This window comes from Oncorhynchus masou, chromosome 10 (assembly GCF_036934945.1).
Source record: "Oncorhynchus masou masou isolate Uvic2021 chromosome 10, UVic_Omas_1.1, whole genome shotgun sequence".
Lineage (NCBI taxonomy): Eukaryota > Metazoa > Chordata > Actinopteri > Salmoniformes > Salmonidae > Oncorhynchus > Oncorhynchus masou.
Genome location: NC_088221.1, coordinates 40,059,408 through 40,074,470, shown reverse-complemented (window position 1 = coordinate 40,074,470; position 15,063 = coordinate 40,059,408). Strand labels below are relative to the sequence as shown.

Below are 15,063 nucleotides of genomic sequence, written 5' to 3'. Positions count from 1 at the left end.
TACCACCACCATGCTTCACTGTGGATGGGGATGGTGTCAGGTTTCCTCCAGACGTGACGCTTGGCATTCAGGCCAAAGAGTTCAATCTTGGTTTCATCAGACCAGATAATCTTGTTTCTCATGGTCTGAGAGTCCTTTAGGTGACTTTTGGAAAATTCCAAGTGGGCTGTCATGTGCCTTTTACTGAGGAGTGTCTTCCGTCTGGCCACTCTACCTTAAAGGCCTGATCGGTGAAGTGCTGCAGAGTAGAAGAGTCTTGGTGGTTCCGAATGTCTCCATTTCAGAATGATGGAGGCCACTGTGTTGTTGGGGAGCTTCAATGCTTCAAAAATGTTTTGGTGCCCTTCCCCAGATCTGTGCCTCGACACAATCCTGTCTCGGAGCTCTACGGACAATTCCTTCGACTTCCTGGCTTGGTTTTTGCTCTGACATGTACTGTCAACTGTGTGTGCCTTTCCAAATCATATCCAATCAACTGAATTTACCACAGGGTGAACTCCAAACAAGTTGTAGAAACATCTCAAGGATGATCAATGGAAACAGGATGCACCTGAGCTACATTTCAAGCAAAGGGTCTGAATACTTATGTAAATAAGGTATCTGTTTTTTTGTTTTTTGTATAAATCAGTTTTTTCTTTGTCATTATGGGGTATTATGTGTAGATTAATGAGGGAAAAAGGTGTTTATCCCCTTCCCCTTTTCCATTTTTGGAAAATGAAAAGGGGTCTGAATACTTTCCGAATGCACTGTATATGAAACTGTTTTCTGTTTCTATCGTTATGTATTAATATAATACTGATTCTGCATTTGAACACATACACACACACATACATACATATATACACACACACACACACACACACACACACACACACACACACACACACACACACACACACACACACACACACACACACACACACACACACACACACACACACACACACACACACACACACACACACACACACAGATACACACACACACACACACACACACATAGATACACACACACACACATTAACCAGTCCTTGTCCCTCTGCCTCCAGCCCTGATGCATGCGGTGGTGTTTGGTAACGTGACCGCCATCATTCAGAGGATGTACTCTCGGCGCTCCCTCTACCACACCCGTACCAAGGACCTGAAGGACTTTATCCGGGTCCACCGCCTGCCCAAAGCCCTGGAGCAACGCATGCTGGAGTGTTTCCAGACCACCTGGTCAGTCAACAACGGCATCGACGTCAGTGAGGTGGGTTAGAACAATAGAAGTCTCTCACTGTCACTCACGCCTTGCTCTCACTGTCTCTCTGTCACACCTTGCTCTCACTGTCTCTCTCTGTCACTCACGCCTTGCTCTCACTGTCACTCACGCCTTGCTCTCACTGTCTCTCTGTCACTCACACCTTGCTCTCACTGTCACTCACGCCTTGCTCTCACTGTCTCTCTGTCACTCACGCCTTGCTCTCACTGTCACTCACGCCTTGCTCTCACTGTCTCTCTCTGTCACTCACGCCTTGCTCTCACTGACTCTCACGTCTATGCTCTCACTGACTCTCACGTCTATGCTCTCACTGACTCTCACGTCTATGCTCTCACTGACTCTCACACCTTCACTCTCACTGTCTCTTCTCTTTCCCCTCTCTCTCTCTCCTCGATCTTTCTTCTCTCTCTCAATCTCGCTCTTCTCTATCTCTTCTCTCTCTCTCTTCTTTCGCTCTGTCTTGTTTTCTTTTCAATGCTGCTGTTGGTTCCTCCTGTGTTGATTCTTCTGTCAGTTCTTTTCTCAAGTCCTATCACTTGTTTTGCCTGTCTTCCCCCTGTGCCACCTCTTCAACTTTCCATCTCATCTGTCAATCCCCTCTGTCCCAACTCAATCGCTCATATTCGATTCCCTTTCTCATTTTGCTTCACTAGTTGTTGAAGGACTTCCCAGATGAGCTGAGGGCAGACATCGCCATGCACCTGAACAAGGAGCTGCTGCAGCTGTCTCTGTTTGAGTCGGCCAGTAGGGGGTGTCTGCGCTCCCTGTCCCTCATCATCAAGACGTCGTTCTGCGCCCCAGGGGAGTATCTCATCCGCCAGGGAGACGCCCTGCAGGCCATCTACTTTGTCTGCTCTGGGTCCATGGAGGTGCTGAAGGACAACACTGTGCTGGCTATACTGGGTAAGGAAACTTAGGGCACACACACACACAGACAGACACACACACACACACACACAGACAGGCACACACACACACACACAGACAGGCACACACACACACGCACACACACATGCACACACACACACACGTCGTTGGAAAAGTAATTCATGGCCACGTAATGAAATAACAAATTAACTTTCAAGTACCCTGACCTACACACACATGCACAGACACACGTGCACAGACACACGTGCACAGACACACGTGCACAGACACACGTGCACACACAGAGTTGAGTGTGTGACAGACTGACAAAGGATCATTTCCCAGTAGACTGGCCAAAGTCGAGTCAATTTCACAGAGGTGACGTTCACTCAGACAGACCTGGAGACTGGGAGGAGAACTAGCTGATGTGGAAACTAGGAACATGAAGGAGATGAGAGAAGGAGGAAAAAGAGAAGGAAAGGCTAGAGATGTTCTGTTTGATTCAAGTAAGAGAGATAAGAGAACAAAAAGAACCACAAAAAAATGTAAAAAACAAACATGTGACTGAATAAAATAACATCACATAGGCAGGAATCAGTATCTGCTTCACCTCCCACGGCTTCCCCTCCCACGGCTTCCCCTCCCACGGCTTCCCCTCCCACGGCTTCACCTCCCACGGCTTCACCTCCCACGGCTTCCCCTCCCACGGCTTCACCTCCCACGGCTTCACCTCCCACGGCTTCACCTCCCACGGCTTCACCCCACGGCTCCCACGGCTTCACCTCCCACGGCTTCCCTCCCACGGCTCCCACGGCTTCCCCTCCCACGGCTTCCCCTCCCACGGCTTCCCTCCCACGGCTTCCCCTCCCACGGCTTCCCCTCCCACGGCTTCCCCTCCCACGGCTTCCCCTCCCACGGCTTCACCTCCCACGGCTTCACCTCCCACGGCTTCCCCTCCCACGGCTTCCCTCCCACGGCCTCCCCTCCCACGGCCCCCCTCCCACGGCTTCCCCCCCCTCCCACGGCTTCCCCTCCCACGGCCTTCCCTCCCACGGCTTACCCTCCCACGGCTTCCCTCCCACGGCTTCATCTTCCACGGCTTCACCTCCCACGGCTCCCCCTCCCACGGCTTCCCCTCCCGGCCTTCCCTCCACGGCTTCCCCTCCCACGGCTTCATCCCACGGCTTCACCTCCCACGGCTTCCCCTCCCACGGCTCCCCCTCCCACGGCTTTCCCTCCCACGGCTTCACCTCCCACGGCTTTTCCTCCCACGGCTTCATCTTCCACGGCTTCACCTCCCACGGCTTCACCTCCCACGGCTCCCTCCCACGGCTTCCCCGGCTTCATCTTCCACGGCTCCCCCTCCCACGGCTCCCCCTCCCACGGCTTCCCTCCATTCCCTCCCACGGCTTCATCTTCCACGGCTCATCTTCCACGGCCACCTCCATTCCCTCCCACGGCTTCACCTCCCACGGCTCCCCCTCCCACGGCTTCCCCTCCCACGGCTTCCCTCCCACGGCTTCCCCTCCCACGGCTTCACCTCCCACGGCTTCCCCCCACGGCTCCCTCCCACGGCTTCCCTCCCACGGCTTCACCTCCCACGGCTTCACCTCCCACGGCTTCATCTTCCACGGCTTCATCTTCCACGGCTTCATCTTCCACGGCTTCATCTTCCACGGCTTCCCCTCCCACGGCTTCCCCTCCCACGGCTTCACCTCCCACGGCTTCCCCTCCCACGGCTTCACCTTCCACGGCTTCACCTCCCACGGCTTCACCTTCCACGGCTTCCCCTCCCACGGCAGATTTGAACACTGATTAGTGGCTAAATTGGAAAACAGTGGCTGTACAGTAACATGCTATACATGACGCCAGACCTCAGTGGCTGTACAGTAACATGCTATACATGACGCCAGAGCTCAGTGGCTGTACAGTAACATGCTATACATGACGTCAGACCTCAGTGGCTGTACAGTAACATGCTATACATGACGCCAGACCTCAGTGGCTGTACAGTAACATGCTATACATGACGCCAGACCTCAGTGTCTGTACAGTAACATGCTATACATGACGTCAGAGCTCAGTGGCTGTACAGTAACATGCTATACATGACGCCAGACCTCAGTGGCTGTACAGTAACATGCTATACATGACGCCAGACCTCAGTGGCTGTACAGTAACATGCTATACATGACGCCAGACCTCAGTGGCTGTACAGTAACATGCTATACATGACGCCAGACCTCAGTGGCTGTACAGTAACATGCTATACATGACGCCAGAGCTCAGAGTCTCCACTTCACAGCTCTCTATGGGTTTTGATGATGAAGATGTAGATTAATGTTTTGTTGTCTGAGTGAGGGAAAGATGTAGATTAATGTTTTGTTGTCTGAGTGAGGGAAAGATGTAGATTAATGTTTTGTTGTCTGAGTGAGGGAAAGATGTAGATTAATGTTTTGTTGTCTGAGTGAGGGAAAGATGTAGATTAATGTTTTGTTGTCTGAGTGAGGGAAAGATGTAGATTAATGTTTTGTTGTCTGAGTGAGGGAAAGAAGTAGATTAATGTTTTGTTGTCTGAGTGAGGGAAAGATGTAGATTAATGTTTTGTTGTCTGAGTGAGGGAAAGACTGTAGATTACAAGGACTCAATGTATTTAGCAAAATGAGAAGATTAGAATGAATACCGCTTTGATGTCATACAAGCAAGCCAAGCACCCAGGAGTCCAAATGTGCACTTCACATTTCCATATCATAAAACTCATGTGATATACAGTGTGAAGGTTCATGGTCACTATGTTTGATGAATAGTTACAAGATGACATGGCGTTATACCCTGGGTTGTCCTGAACAGGAAGAGACCATGTTGGTTGTATTGTGAAGTATCTGAATGCACTCATGATTCAATTCTATGCAACCGAAATGCCCATCTGCTTCTCTGAACTGCCTGGTGAAAGAATAACACTGTAAGATGTTGTTTTATAACCTAGCCAGTCATGTTGGCAAGAGAACGAGCTTTCAAATGATGCCCACCTGACCCAGATTGTGATTTATAATGGACCGTTTTTGGATTGCGTAAACAGCAACAGTAACTGTGTGATGGCAGGGATGCAGGGCTGTGTTCCAAAGAATACAACCACAACGACGCTTTGCTCTAGTTCCTCAATGGCACCGCCAGGACAGCTCAAAAAAGCACCTTATCGTTTAAGACTTCTTTGAGTCATAAAAGTGCATTGAAATTGAGTAGGTACTGTGCACACTTTGGAGAGGTGTGGCCACTTGGAAACATCCGTTTCCACCAAACATCACACAAACCATTGTCAGAACATTCTTATCATGTTACTGATTGTATCCAGAGTATTTTTAGATTTCGTTATCAACAAATGTGCCGACCAGTACAGCTACTGTAAAATGCACACCAAATTAACGGTGTAATGTTTTGGATTCAGTCTTGTCAGGTGAACTGTTGTCCTCACCTTTCCTCTAATCATTTCCCATAATCCCCAAACTGTTCCCTTTTTAATTGCTGCCATGGTTTTGCATATGCTTTCCATAATTGTTCAATTTAGCCCTATCCATATAAGCCAGTTCCCACATGTGTAAGGAGTTAAGGTGATATTGTGTGTAAATCTTTCTCTATGCCACAGTGTCAGACAGATAGAAGAAGGTCTGAAACACAGGGCTGGTAGATGTCTGTATGTACTGCTGACTGCTCTGCTGTGACATGTGAAGACATTCAAATAACACACACACACAGTCACACACACAGTCACACACACACACACACACACACACACACACACACACACACACACACACACACACACACACACACACACACACACACACACACACAGTCACACACAGACACACACAGACACACACTGTCACACACACACAGTCACACACACACATACACAGTCACACACACACAGTCACACACACACAGTCACACACACAGTCACACACACAGTCACACACACACAGTCACACAGTCACACACACAGTCACACACACAGTCACACACAGTCACACACACACACAGGGTTGAGGCTGCGGCTGTCTTCCTTCCTCCAAACATGGCTTCCACAGTGCCTGACAGCCCTTAACTGCTGCTCTACACAACTGTCCAACAATCACACAACTATAGAACACACACACACACACACACACACACACACACACACACAGTCACACACAGTCACACACTGTCACACACACACAAACTCAACATGTAGAATCTCTCAGGAGGATCCTCTTGATCCTCACACGCAAACTCAACACCTAGATAAGACTCACAGGCTTAGTGTCACACACACACACACACACACACACCACACACACACACACACACACACACACACACACACACACACACACACACACACAGGCTTAATCAATACAATTTCCCCCCACATTTTCTCTGTTTAGGTTGTAAATTATGCACAGTAATCCTCCTACCTCCAGTGAGAAGAGCCACCTATCCTTCCTGTCCCTGTAGACACCTTATATCAGACCACACACATAGTCTTCTTATCTAACCACACATGACACATGGCTTATAGAACCACATAACTTCTCCGTTAAGACTGCAATATGCTGTACATACACATGCAGTCTGCAGTAGGCTGGAAATATGTTTCTGCCACACTCTGCTCTGTAAAGAACACCAGCTAAATGAAGGGGTACCATCACTTGAAACTCCTTCACCAGGGATACTCAAATCAGGGCTCAAAGGTTAGCAGTGTTGCTGCTGGTTTTCTTCTTTCCCTGGAAGTGAAACCTGAATCAGTCCCTGATTAGAGGGGAAGGGTTGGAATCCAGCAGTGCTGCGGACCTCGAGGCCCTGCTCCTCACCTCAATGTTAAAGTCAAAAACATGTTTCCATTTTTAATGATCTTAAAAGTGGTACATGTGGGACATCATCGCATCACATGAGGAAACTAAGCAGCTATTTTGATGCTCACTGCTAGCGTACTTCATTACACTGGACCTCCATCATTACACTGGACCTCCATCATTACACTGGACCTCCATCATTACACTGGACCTCCATCATTACACTGGACCTCCATCATTACACTGGACCTCCATCATTACACTGGACCTTTATCATTACACTGGACCTTTATCATTACACTGGACCTTTATCATTACACTGGACCTCCATCATTACACTGGACCTCCATCATTACACTGGACCTCCATCATTACACTGGACCTCCATCATTACACTGGACCTTTATCATTACAATGGACCCCATCATTACACTGGACCCCATCATTACACTGGACCTTTATCCTTACACTGGACCTCCATCATTACACTGGACCTTTATCATTACACTGGACCTCCATCATTACACTGGACCTCCATCATTACACTGGACCTCCATCATTACACTGGACTCCCATCATTACACTGGACTCCCATCATTACACTGGACCTCCATCATTACACTGGACCTCCATCATTACACTGGACCTCCATCATTACACTGGACCTCCATCATTACACTGGACCTTTATCATTACACTGGACCTCCATCATTACACTGGACCTCCATCATTACACTGGACCTCCATCATTACACTGGACTCCCATCATTACACTGGACCTCCATCATTACACTGGACATCCATCATTACACTGGACCTTTATCATTACACTGGACCTCCATCATTACACTGGACCTCCATCATTACACTGGACTCCCATCATTACACTGGACCTTTATCATTACACTGGACATCCATCATTACACTGGACCTTTATCATTACACTGGACCTTTATCATTACACTGGACCTTTATCATTACACTGGACGTTTATCATTACACTGGACATCCATCATTACACTGGACCTCCATCATTACACTGGACCTCCATCATTACACTGGACCTCCATCATTACACTGGACCTCCATCATTACACTGGACCTCCATCATTACACTGGACCTCCATCATTACACTGGACCTTTATCATTACACTGGACCTTTATCATTACACTGGACCTCCATCATTACACTGGACCTTTATCATTACACTGGACCTCCATCATTACACTGGACCTCCATCATTACACTGGACCTCCATCATTACACTGGACCTCCATCATTACACTGGACCTCCATCATTACACTGGACCTCCATCATTACACTGGACTCCATCATTACACTGGACCTTTATCATTACACTGGACCTCCATCATTACACTGGACCTCCATCATTACACTGGACCTTTATCATTACACTGGACTCCCATCATTACACTGGACCTCCATCATTACACTGGACCTCCATCATTACACTGGACCTTTATCATTACACTGGACCTTTATCATTACACTGGACCTCCATCATTACACTGGACCTTTATCATTACACTGGACCTTTATCATTACACTGGACCTCCATCATTACACTGGACCTCCATCATTACACTGGACCTCCATCATTACACTGGACCTCCATCATTACACTGGACTCCCATCATTACACTGGACTCCCATCATTACACTGGACCTTTATCATTACACTGGACCTCCATCATTACACTGGACCTTTATCATTACACTGGACCTCCATCATTACACTGGACCTCCATCATTACACTGGACCTCCATCATTACACTGGACCTCCATCATTACACTGGACCTCCATCATTACACTGGACCTCCATCATTACACTGGACCTCATATCATTACACTGGACCTCCATCATTACACTGGACCTCCATCATTACACTGGACCTTTATCATTACACTGGACCTTTATCATTACACATCCATAATTACACTGGACCTCCATCATTACACTGGACCTCCATCATTACACTGGACCTTTATCATTACACTGGACCTTTATCATTACACTGGACCTCCATCATTACACTGGACCTTTATCATTACACTGGACCTCCATCATTACACTGGACCTCCATCATTACACTGGACCTTTATCATTACACTGGACCTTTATCATTACACTGGACCTCCATCATTACACTGGACCTCCATCATTACACTGGACCTCCATCATTACACTGGACCTCCATCATTACACTGGACTCCCATCATTACACTGGACTCCCATCATTACACTGGACTCCCATCATTACACTGGACCTCCATCATTACACTGGACCTTTATCATTACACTGGACCTTTATCATTACACTGGACCTCCATCATTACACTGGACGTTTATCATTACACTGGACCTCCATCATTACACTGGACCTCCATCATTACACTGGACCTTTATCATTACACTGGACTCCCATCATTACACTGGACCTCCATCATTACACTGGACCTCCATCATTACACTGGACCTTTATCATTACACTGGACCTTTATCATTACACTGGACCTTTATCATTACACTGGACCTCCATCATTACACTGGACCTTTATCATTACACTGGACCTTTATCATTACACTGGACCTCATTATCATCATTACACTGGACCTCCATCATTACACTGGACCTTTATCATTACACTGGACCTCCATCATTACACTGGACCTCCATCATTACACTGGACCTTTATCATTACACTGGACCTCCATCATTACACTGGACCTCCATCATTACACTGACCTTTATCATTACACTGGACTCCCATCATTACACTGGACCTCCATCATTACACTGGACCTTTATCATTACACTGGACCTTTATCATTACACTGGACCTTTATCATTACACTGGACCTCCATCATTACACTGGACCTTTATCATTACACTGGACCTTTATCATTACACTGGACCTCCATCATTACACTGGACCTCCATCATTACACTGGACCTCCATCATTACACTGGACCTCCATCATTACACTGGACTCCCATCATTACACTGGACTCCCATCATTACACTGGACCTTTATCATTACACTGGACCTCAATCATTACACTGGACCTCCATCATTACACTGGACCTCCATCATTACACTGGACCTCCATCATTACACTGGACCTTTATCATTACACTGGACGTTTATCATTACACTGGACATCCATCATTACACTGGACCTCCATCATTACACTGGACCTCCATCATTACACTGGACTCCCATCATTACACTGGACCCCATCATTACACTGGACCTTTATCATTACACTGGACCTCCATCATTACACTGGACCTCCATCATTACACTGGACCTCCATCATTACACTGGACCTCCATCATTACACTGGACCTTTATCATTACACTGGACCTCCATCATTACACTGGACCTCCATCATTACACTGGACCTTTATCATTACACTGGACCTTTATCATTACACTGGACCTCCATCATTACACTGGACCTTTATCATTACACTGGACCTCCATCATTACACTGGACCTTTATCATTACACTGGACCTTTATCATTACACTGGACCCCATCATTACACTGGACCTTTATCATTACACTGGACCTTTATCATTACACTGGACCTTTATCATTACACTGGACCTCCATCATTACACTGGACCTTTATCATTACACTGGACCTCCATCATTACACTGGACCTCCATCATTACACTGGACCTCCATCATTACACTGGACCTTTATCATTACACTGGACCTCTATCATTACACTGGACCTTTATCATTACACTGGACCTCTATCATTACACTGGACCTCCATCATTACACTGGACCTCCATCATTACACTGGACCTCCATCATTACACTGGACCTCCATCATTACACTGGACCTCCATCATTACACTGGACCTCCATCATTACACTGGACTTCCATCATTACACTGGACCTCCATCATTACACTGGACCTCCATCATTACACTGGACCTCCATCATTACACTGGACCTCCATCATTACACTGGACTTCCATCATTACACTGGACCTCCATCATTACACTGGACCTCCATCATTACACTGGATCTTTATCATTACACTGGACCTCCATCATTACACTGGACCTCCATCATTACACTGGACCTCCATCATTACACTGGACCTCCATCATTACACTGGACCTCCATCATTACTGGAGTCCCATCATTACACTGGACCTCCATCATTACACTGGACCTCCATCATTACACTGGACCTCCATCATTACTGGACCTTTATCATTACACTGGACCTCCATCATTACACTGGACCTTTATCATTACACTGGACCTTTATCATTACACTGGACCTTTATCATTACACTGGACCTCCATCATTACACTGGACCTCCATCATTACACTGGACCTCCATCATTACACTGGACCTTTATCATTACACTGGACCTTTATCATTACACTGGACCTCCATCATTACACTGGACCTTCCATCATTACACTGGACCTCCATCATTACACTGGACCTCCATCATTACACTGGACCTCCATCATTACACTGGACCTTTATCATTACACTGGACCTTTATCATTACACTGGACCTCCATCATTACACTGGACCTCCATCATTACACTGGACCTTTATCATTACACTGGACCTTTATCATTACACTGGACCTCCATCATTACACTGGACCTCCATCATTACACTGGACCTCCATCATTACACTGGACCTCCATCATTACACTGGACTTGGACCCCATCATTACACTGGACCTCCATCATTACACTGGACCTCCATCATTACTCTGGACTCCCATCATTACACTGGACCTCCATCATTACACTGGACCTCCATCATTACACTGAACCTTTATCATTACACTGGACTCCCATCATTACACTGGACTCCCATCATTACACTGGACCTCCATCATTACACTGGACCTTTATCATTACACTGGACGTTTATCATTACACTGGACCTCCATCATTACACTGGACGTTTATCATTACACTGGACCTCCATCATTACACTGGAACTCCATCATTACACTGGACCTTTATCATTACACTGGACCTTTATCATTACACTGGACCTCCATCATTACACTGGACCTCTATCATTACACTGGACCTTTATCATTACACTGGACCTCTCATTACACTGGACCTCCATCATTACACTGGACCTCCATCATTACACTGGACCTCCATCATTACACTGGACCTCCATCATTACACTGGACCTTTATCATTACACTGGACCTCCATCATTACACTGGACCTCCATCATTACACTGGACCTCCATCATTACACTGGACCTCCACCATTACTCTGGACTCCCATCATTACACTGGACCTTTATCATTACACTGGACCTTTATCATGACACTGGAACTACATCATTACACTGGACCTCCATCATTACACTGGACCTTTATCATTACACTGGACGTTTATCATTACACTGGACGTTTATCATTACACTGGACCTCCATCATTACACTGGACTCCCATCATTACACTGGACCTCCATCATTACACTGGACTTCCATCATTACACTGGACCTCCATCATTACACTGGACCTTTATCATTACACTGGACCTTTATCATTACACTGGACCTCCATCCTTACACTGGACCTCCATCATTGCACTGGACCTTTATCATTACACTGGACCTTTATCATTACACTGGACCTTTATCATTACACTGGACTCCCATCATTACACTGGACTCCCATCATTACACTGGACCTTTATCATTACACTGGACGTTTATCATTACACTGGACGTTTATCATTACACTGGACCACCATCATTACACTGGACCTTTATCATTACACTGGACCTCCATCATTACACTGGACCTCCATCATTACACTGGACCTCCATCATTACACTGGACCTTTATCATTACACTGGACCTCCATCATTACACTGGACCTTTATCATTACACTGGACCTCCATCATTACACTGGACCTCCATCATTACACTGGACCTCCATCATTACACTGGACCTCCATCATTACACTGGACCTTTATCATTACACTGGACCTCTATCATTACACTGGACCTTTATCATTACACTGGACCTCTATCATTACACTGGACCTCCATCATTACACTGGACCTCCATCGTTACACTGTGCCTTTATCATTACACTGGACCTTTATCATTACACTGGACCTTTATCATTACACTGGACCTCCATCATTACACTGGACCTTTATCATTACACTGGACCTTTATCATTACACTGGACCTTTATCATTACACTGGACTCCCATCATTACACTGGACCTTTATCATTACACTGGACCTTTATCATTACACTGGACCTTTATCATTACACTGGACCTCCATCATTACACTGGACCTTTATCATTACACTGGACCTCCATCATTACACTGGACCTCCATCATTACACTGGACCTCCATCATTACACTGGACCTCCATCATTACACTGGACCTTATCATTACACTGGACCTCCATCATTACACTGGACCTCCATCATTACACTGGACCTTTATCATTACACTGGACCTTTATCATTACACTGGACGTTTATCATTACACTGGACCTCCATCATTACACTGGACCTCCATCATTACACTGGACTTCCATCATTACACTGGACCTCCATCATTACACTGGACCTTTATCATTACACTGGACCTTTATCATTACACTGGACCTTTATCATTACACTGGACCTTTATCATTACACTGGACTTCCATCATTACACTGGACCTTTATCATTACACTGGACTTCCATCATTACACTGGACCTCCATCATTACACTGGACCTTTATCATTACACTGGACCTTTATCATTACACTGGACCTTTATCATTACACTGGACTTCCATCATTACACTGGACCTTTATCATTACACTGAACCTTTATCATTACACTGGACCTCCATCATTACACTGGACCTTTATCATTACACTGGACCTTTATCATTACACTGGACCTTTATCATTACACTGGACCTTTATCATTACACTGGACGTTTATCATTACACTGGACCTCCATCATTACACTGGACCTCCATCATTACACTGGACTCCCATCATTACACTGGACCTCCATCATTACACTGGACTTCCATCATTACACTGGACCTCCATCATTACACTGGACCTTTATCATTACACTGGACCTTTATCATTACACTGGACCTCCATCATTACACTGGACCTCCATCATTACACTGGACCTTTATCATTACACTGGACCTTTATCATTACACTGGACTCCCATCATTACACTGGACCTTTATCATTACACTGGACCTTTATCATTACACTGGACCTTTATCATTACACTGGACCTTTATCATTACACTGGACCTCCATCATTACACTGGACGTTTATCATTACACTGGACGTTTATCATTACACTGGACCTCCATCATTACACTGGACGTTTATCATTACACTGGACCTTTATCATTACACTGGACCTCCATCATTACACTGGACCTCCATCATTACACTGGACCTCCATCATTACACTGGACCTTTATCATTACACTGGACCTTTATCATTACACTGGACCTTTATCATTACACTGGACCTTTGTCATTACACTGGACCTTTATCATTACACTGGACCTTTATCATTACACTGGACCTCCATCATTACACTGGACCTTTATCATTACACTGGACCTTTATCATTACACTGGACTCCCATCATTACAACTGGACCTTTATCATTACACTGGACCTTTATCATTACACTAGACCTTTATCATTACACTGGACCTTTATCATTACACTGGACCTTTATCATTACACTGGACCTTTATCATTACACTGGACCTTTATCATTACACTGGACCTTTATCATTACACTGGACCTTTATCATTACACTGGACCTTTATCATTACACTGGACCTCCATCATTACACTGGACCTCCATCATTACACTGGACCTCCATCATTACACTGGACCTTTATCATTACACTGGACCTCTATCATTACACTGGACCTCCATCATTACACTGGACCTCCATCATTACACTGGACCTTTATCATTACACTGGACCTTTATCATTACACTGGACCTTTATCAT

The 15,063-nt window shown here is 45.9% G+C and overlaps 1 protein-coding gene across 1 annotated transcript in view; it reads left to right on the top strand.

Moving 5' to 3' along the window:
- Window positions 1-15,063, top strand: part of LOC135547625 (potassium voltage-gated channel subfamily H member 3-like) — a 194,934-nt gene that overhangs the window by 148,336 nt on the left and 31,535 nt on the right. The window contains exons 10-11 of the mRNA XM_064976793.1: window positions 1,050-1,249; window positions 1,915-2,164. Coding sequence (XP_064832865.1) covers window positions 1,050-1,249; window positions 1,915-2,164 — 450 coding nt within the window. The remainder of the gene's footprint in view (window positions 1-1,049; window positions 1,250-1,914; window positions 2,165-15,063) is intronic.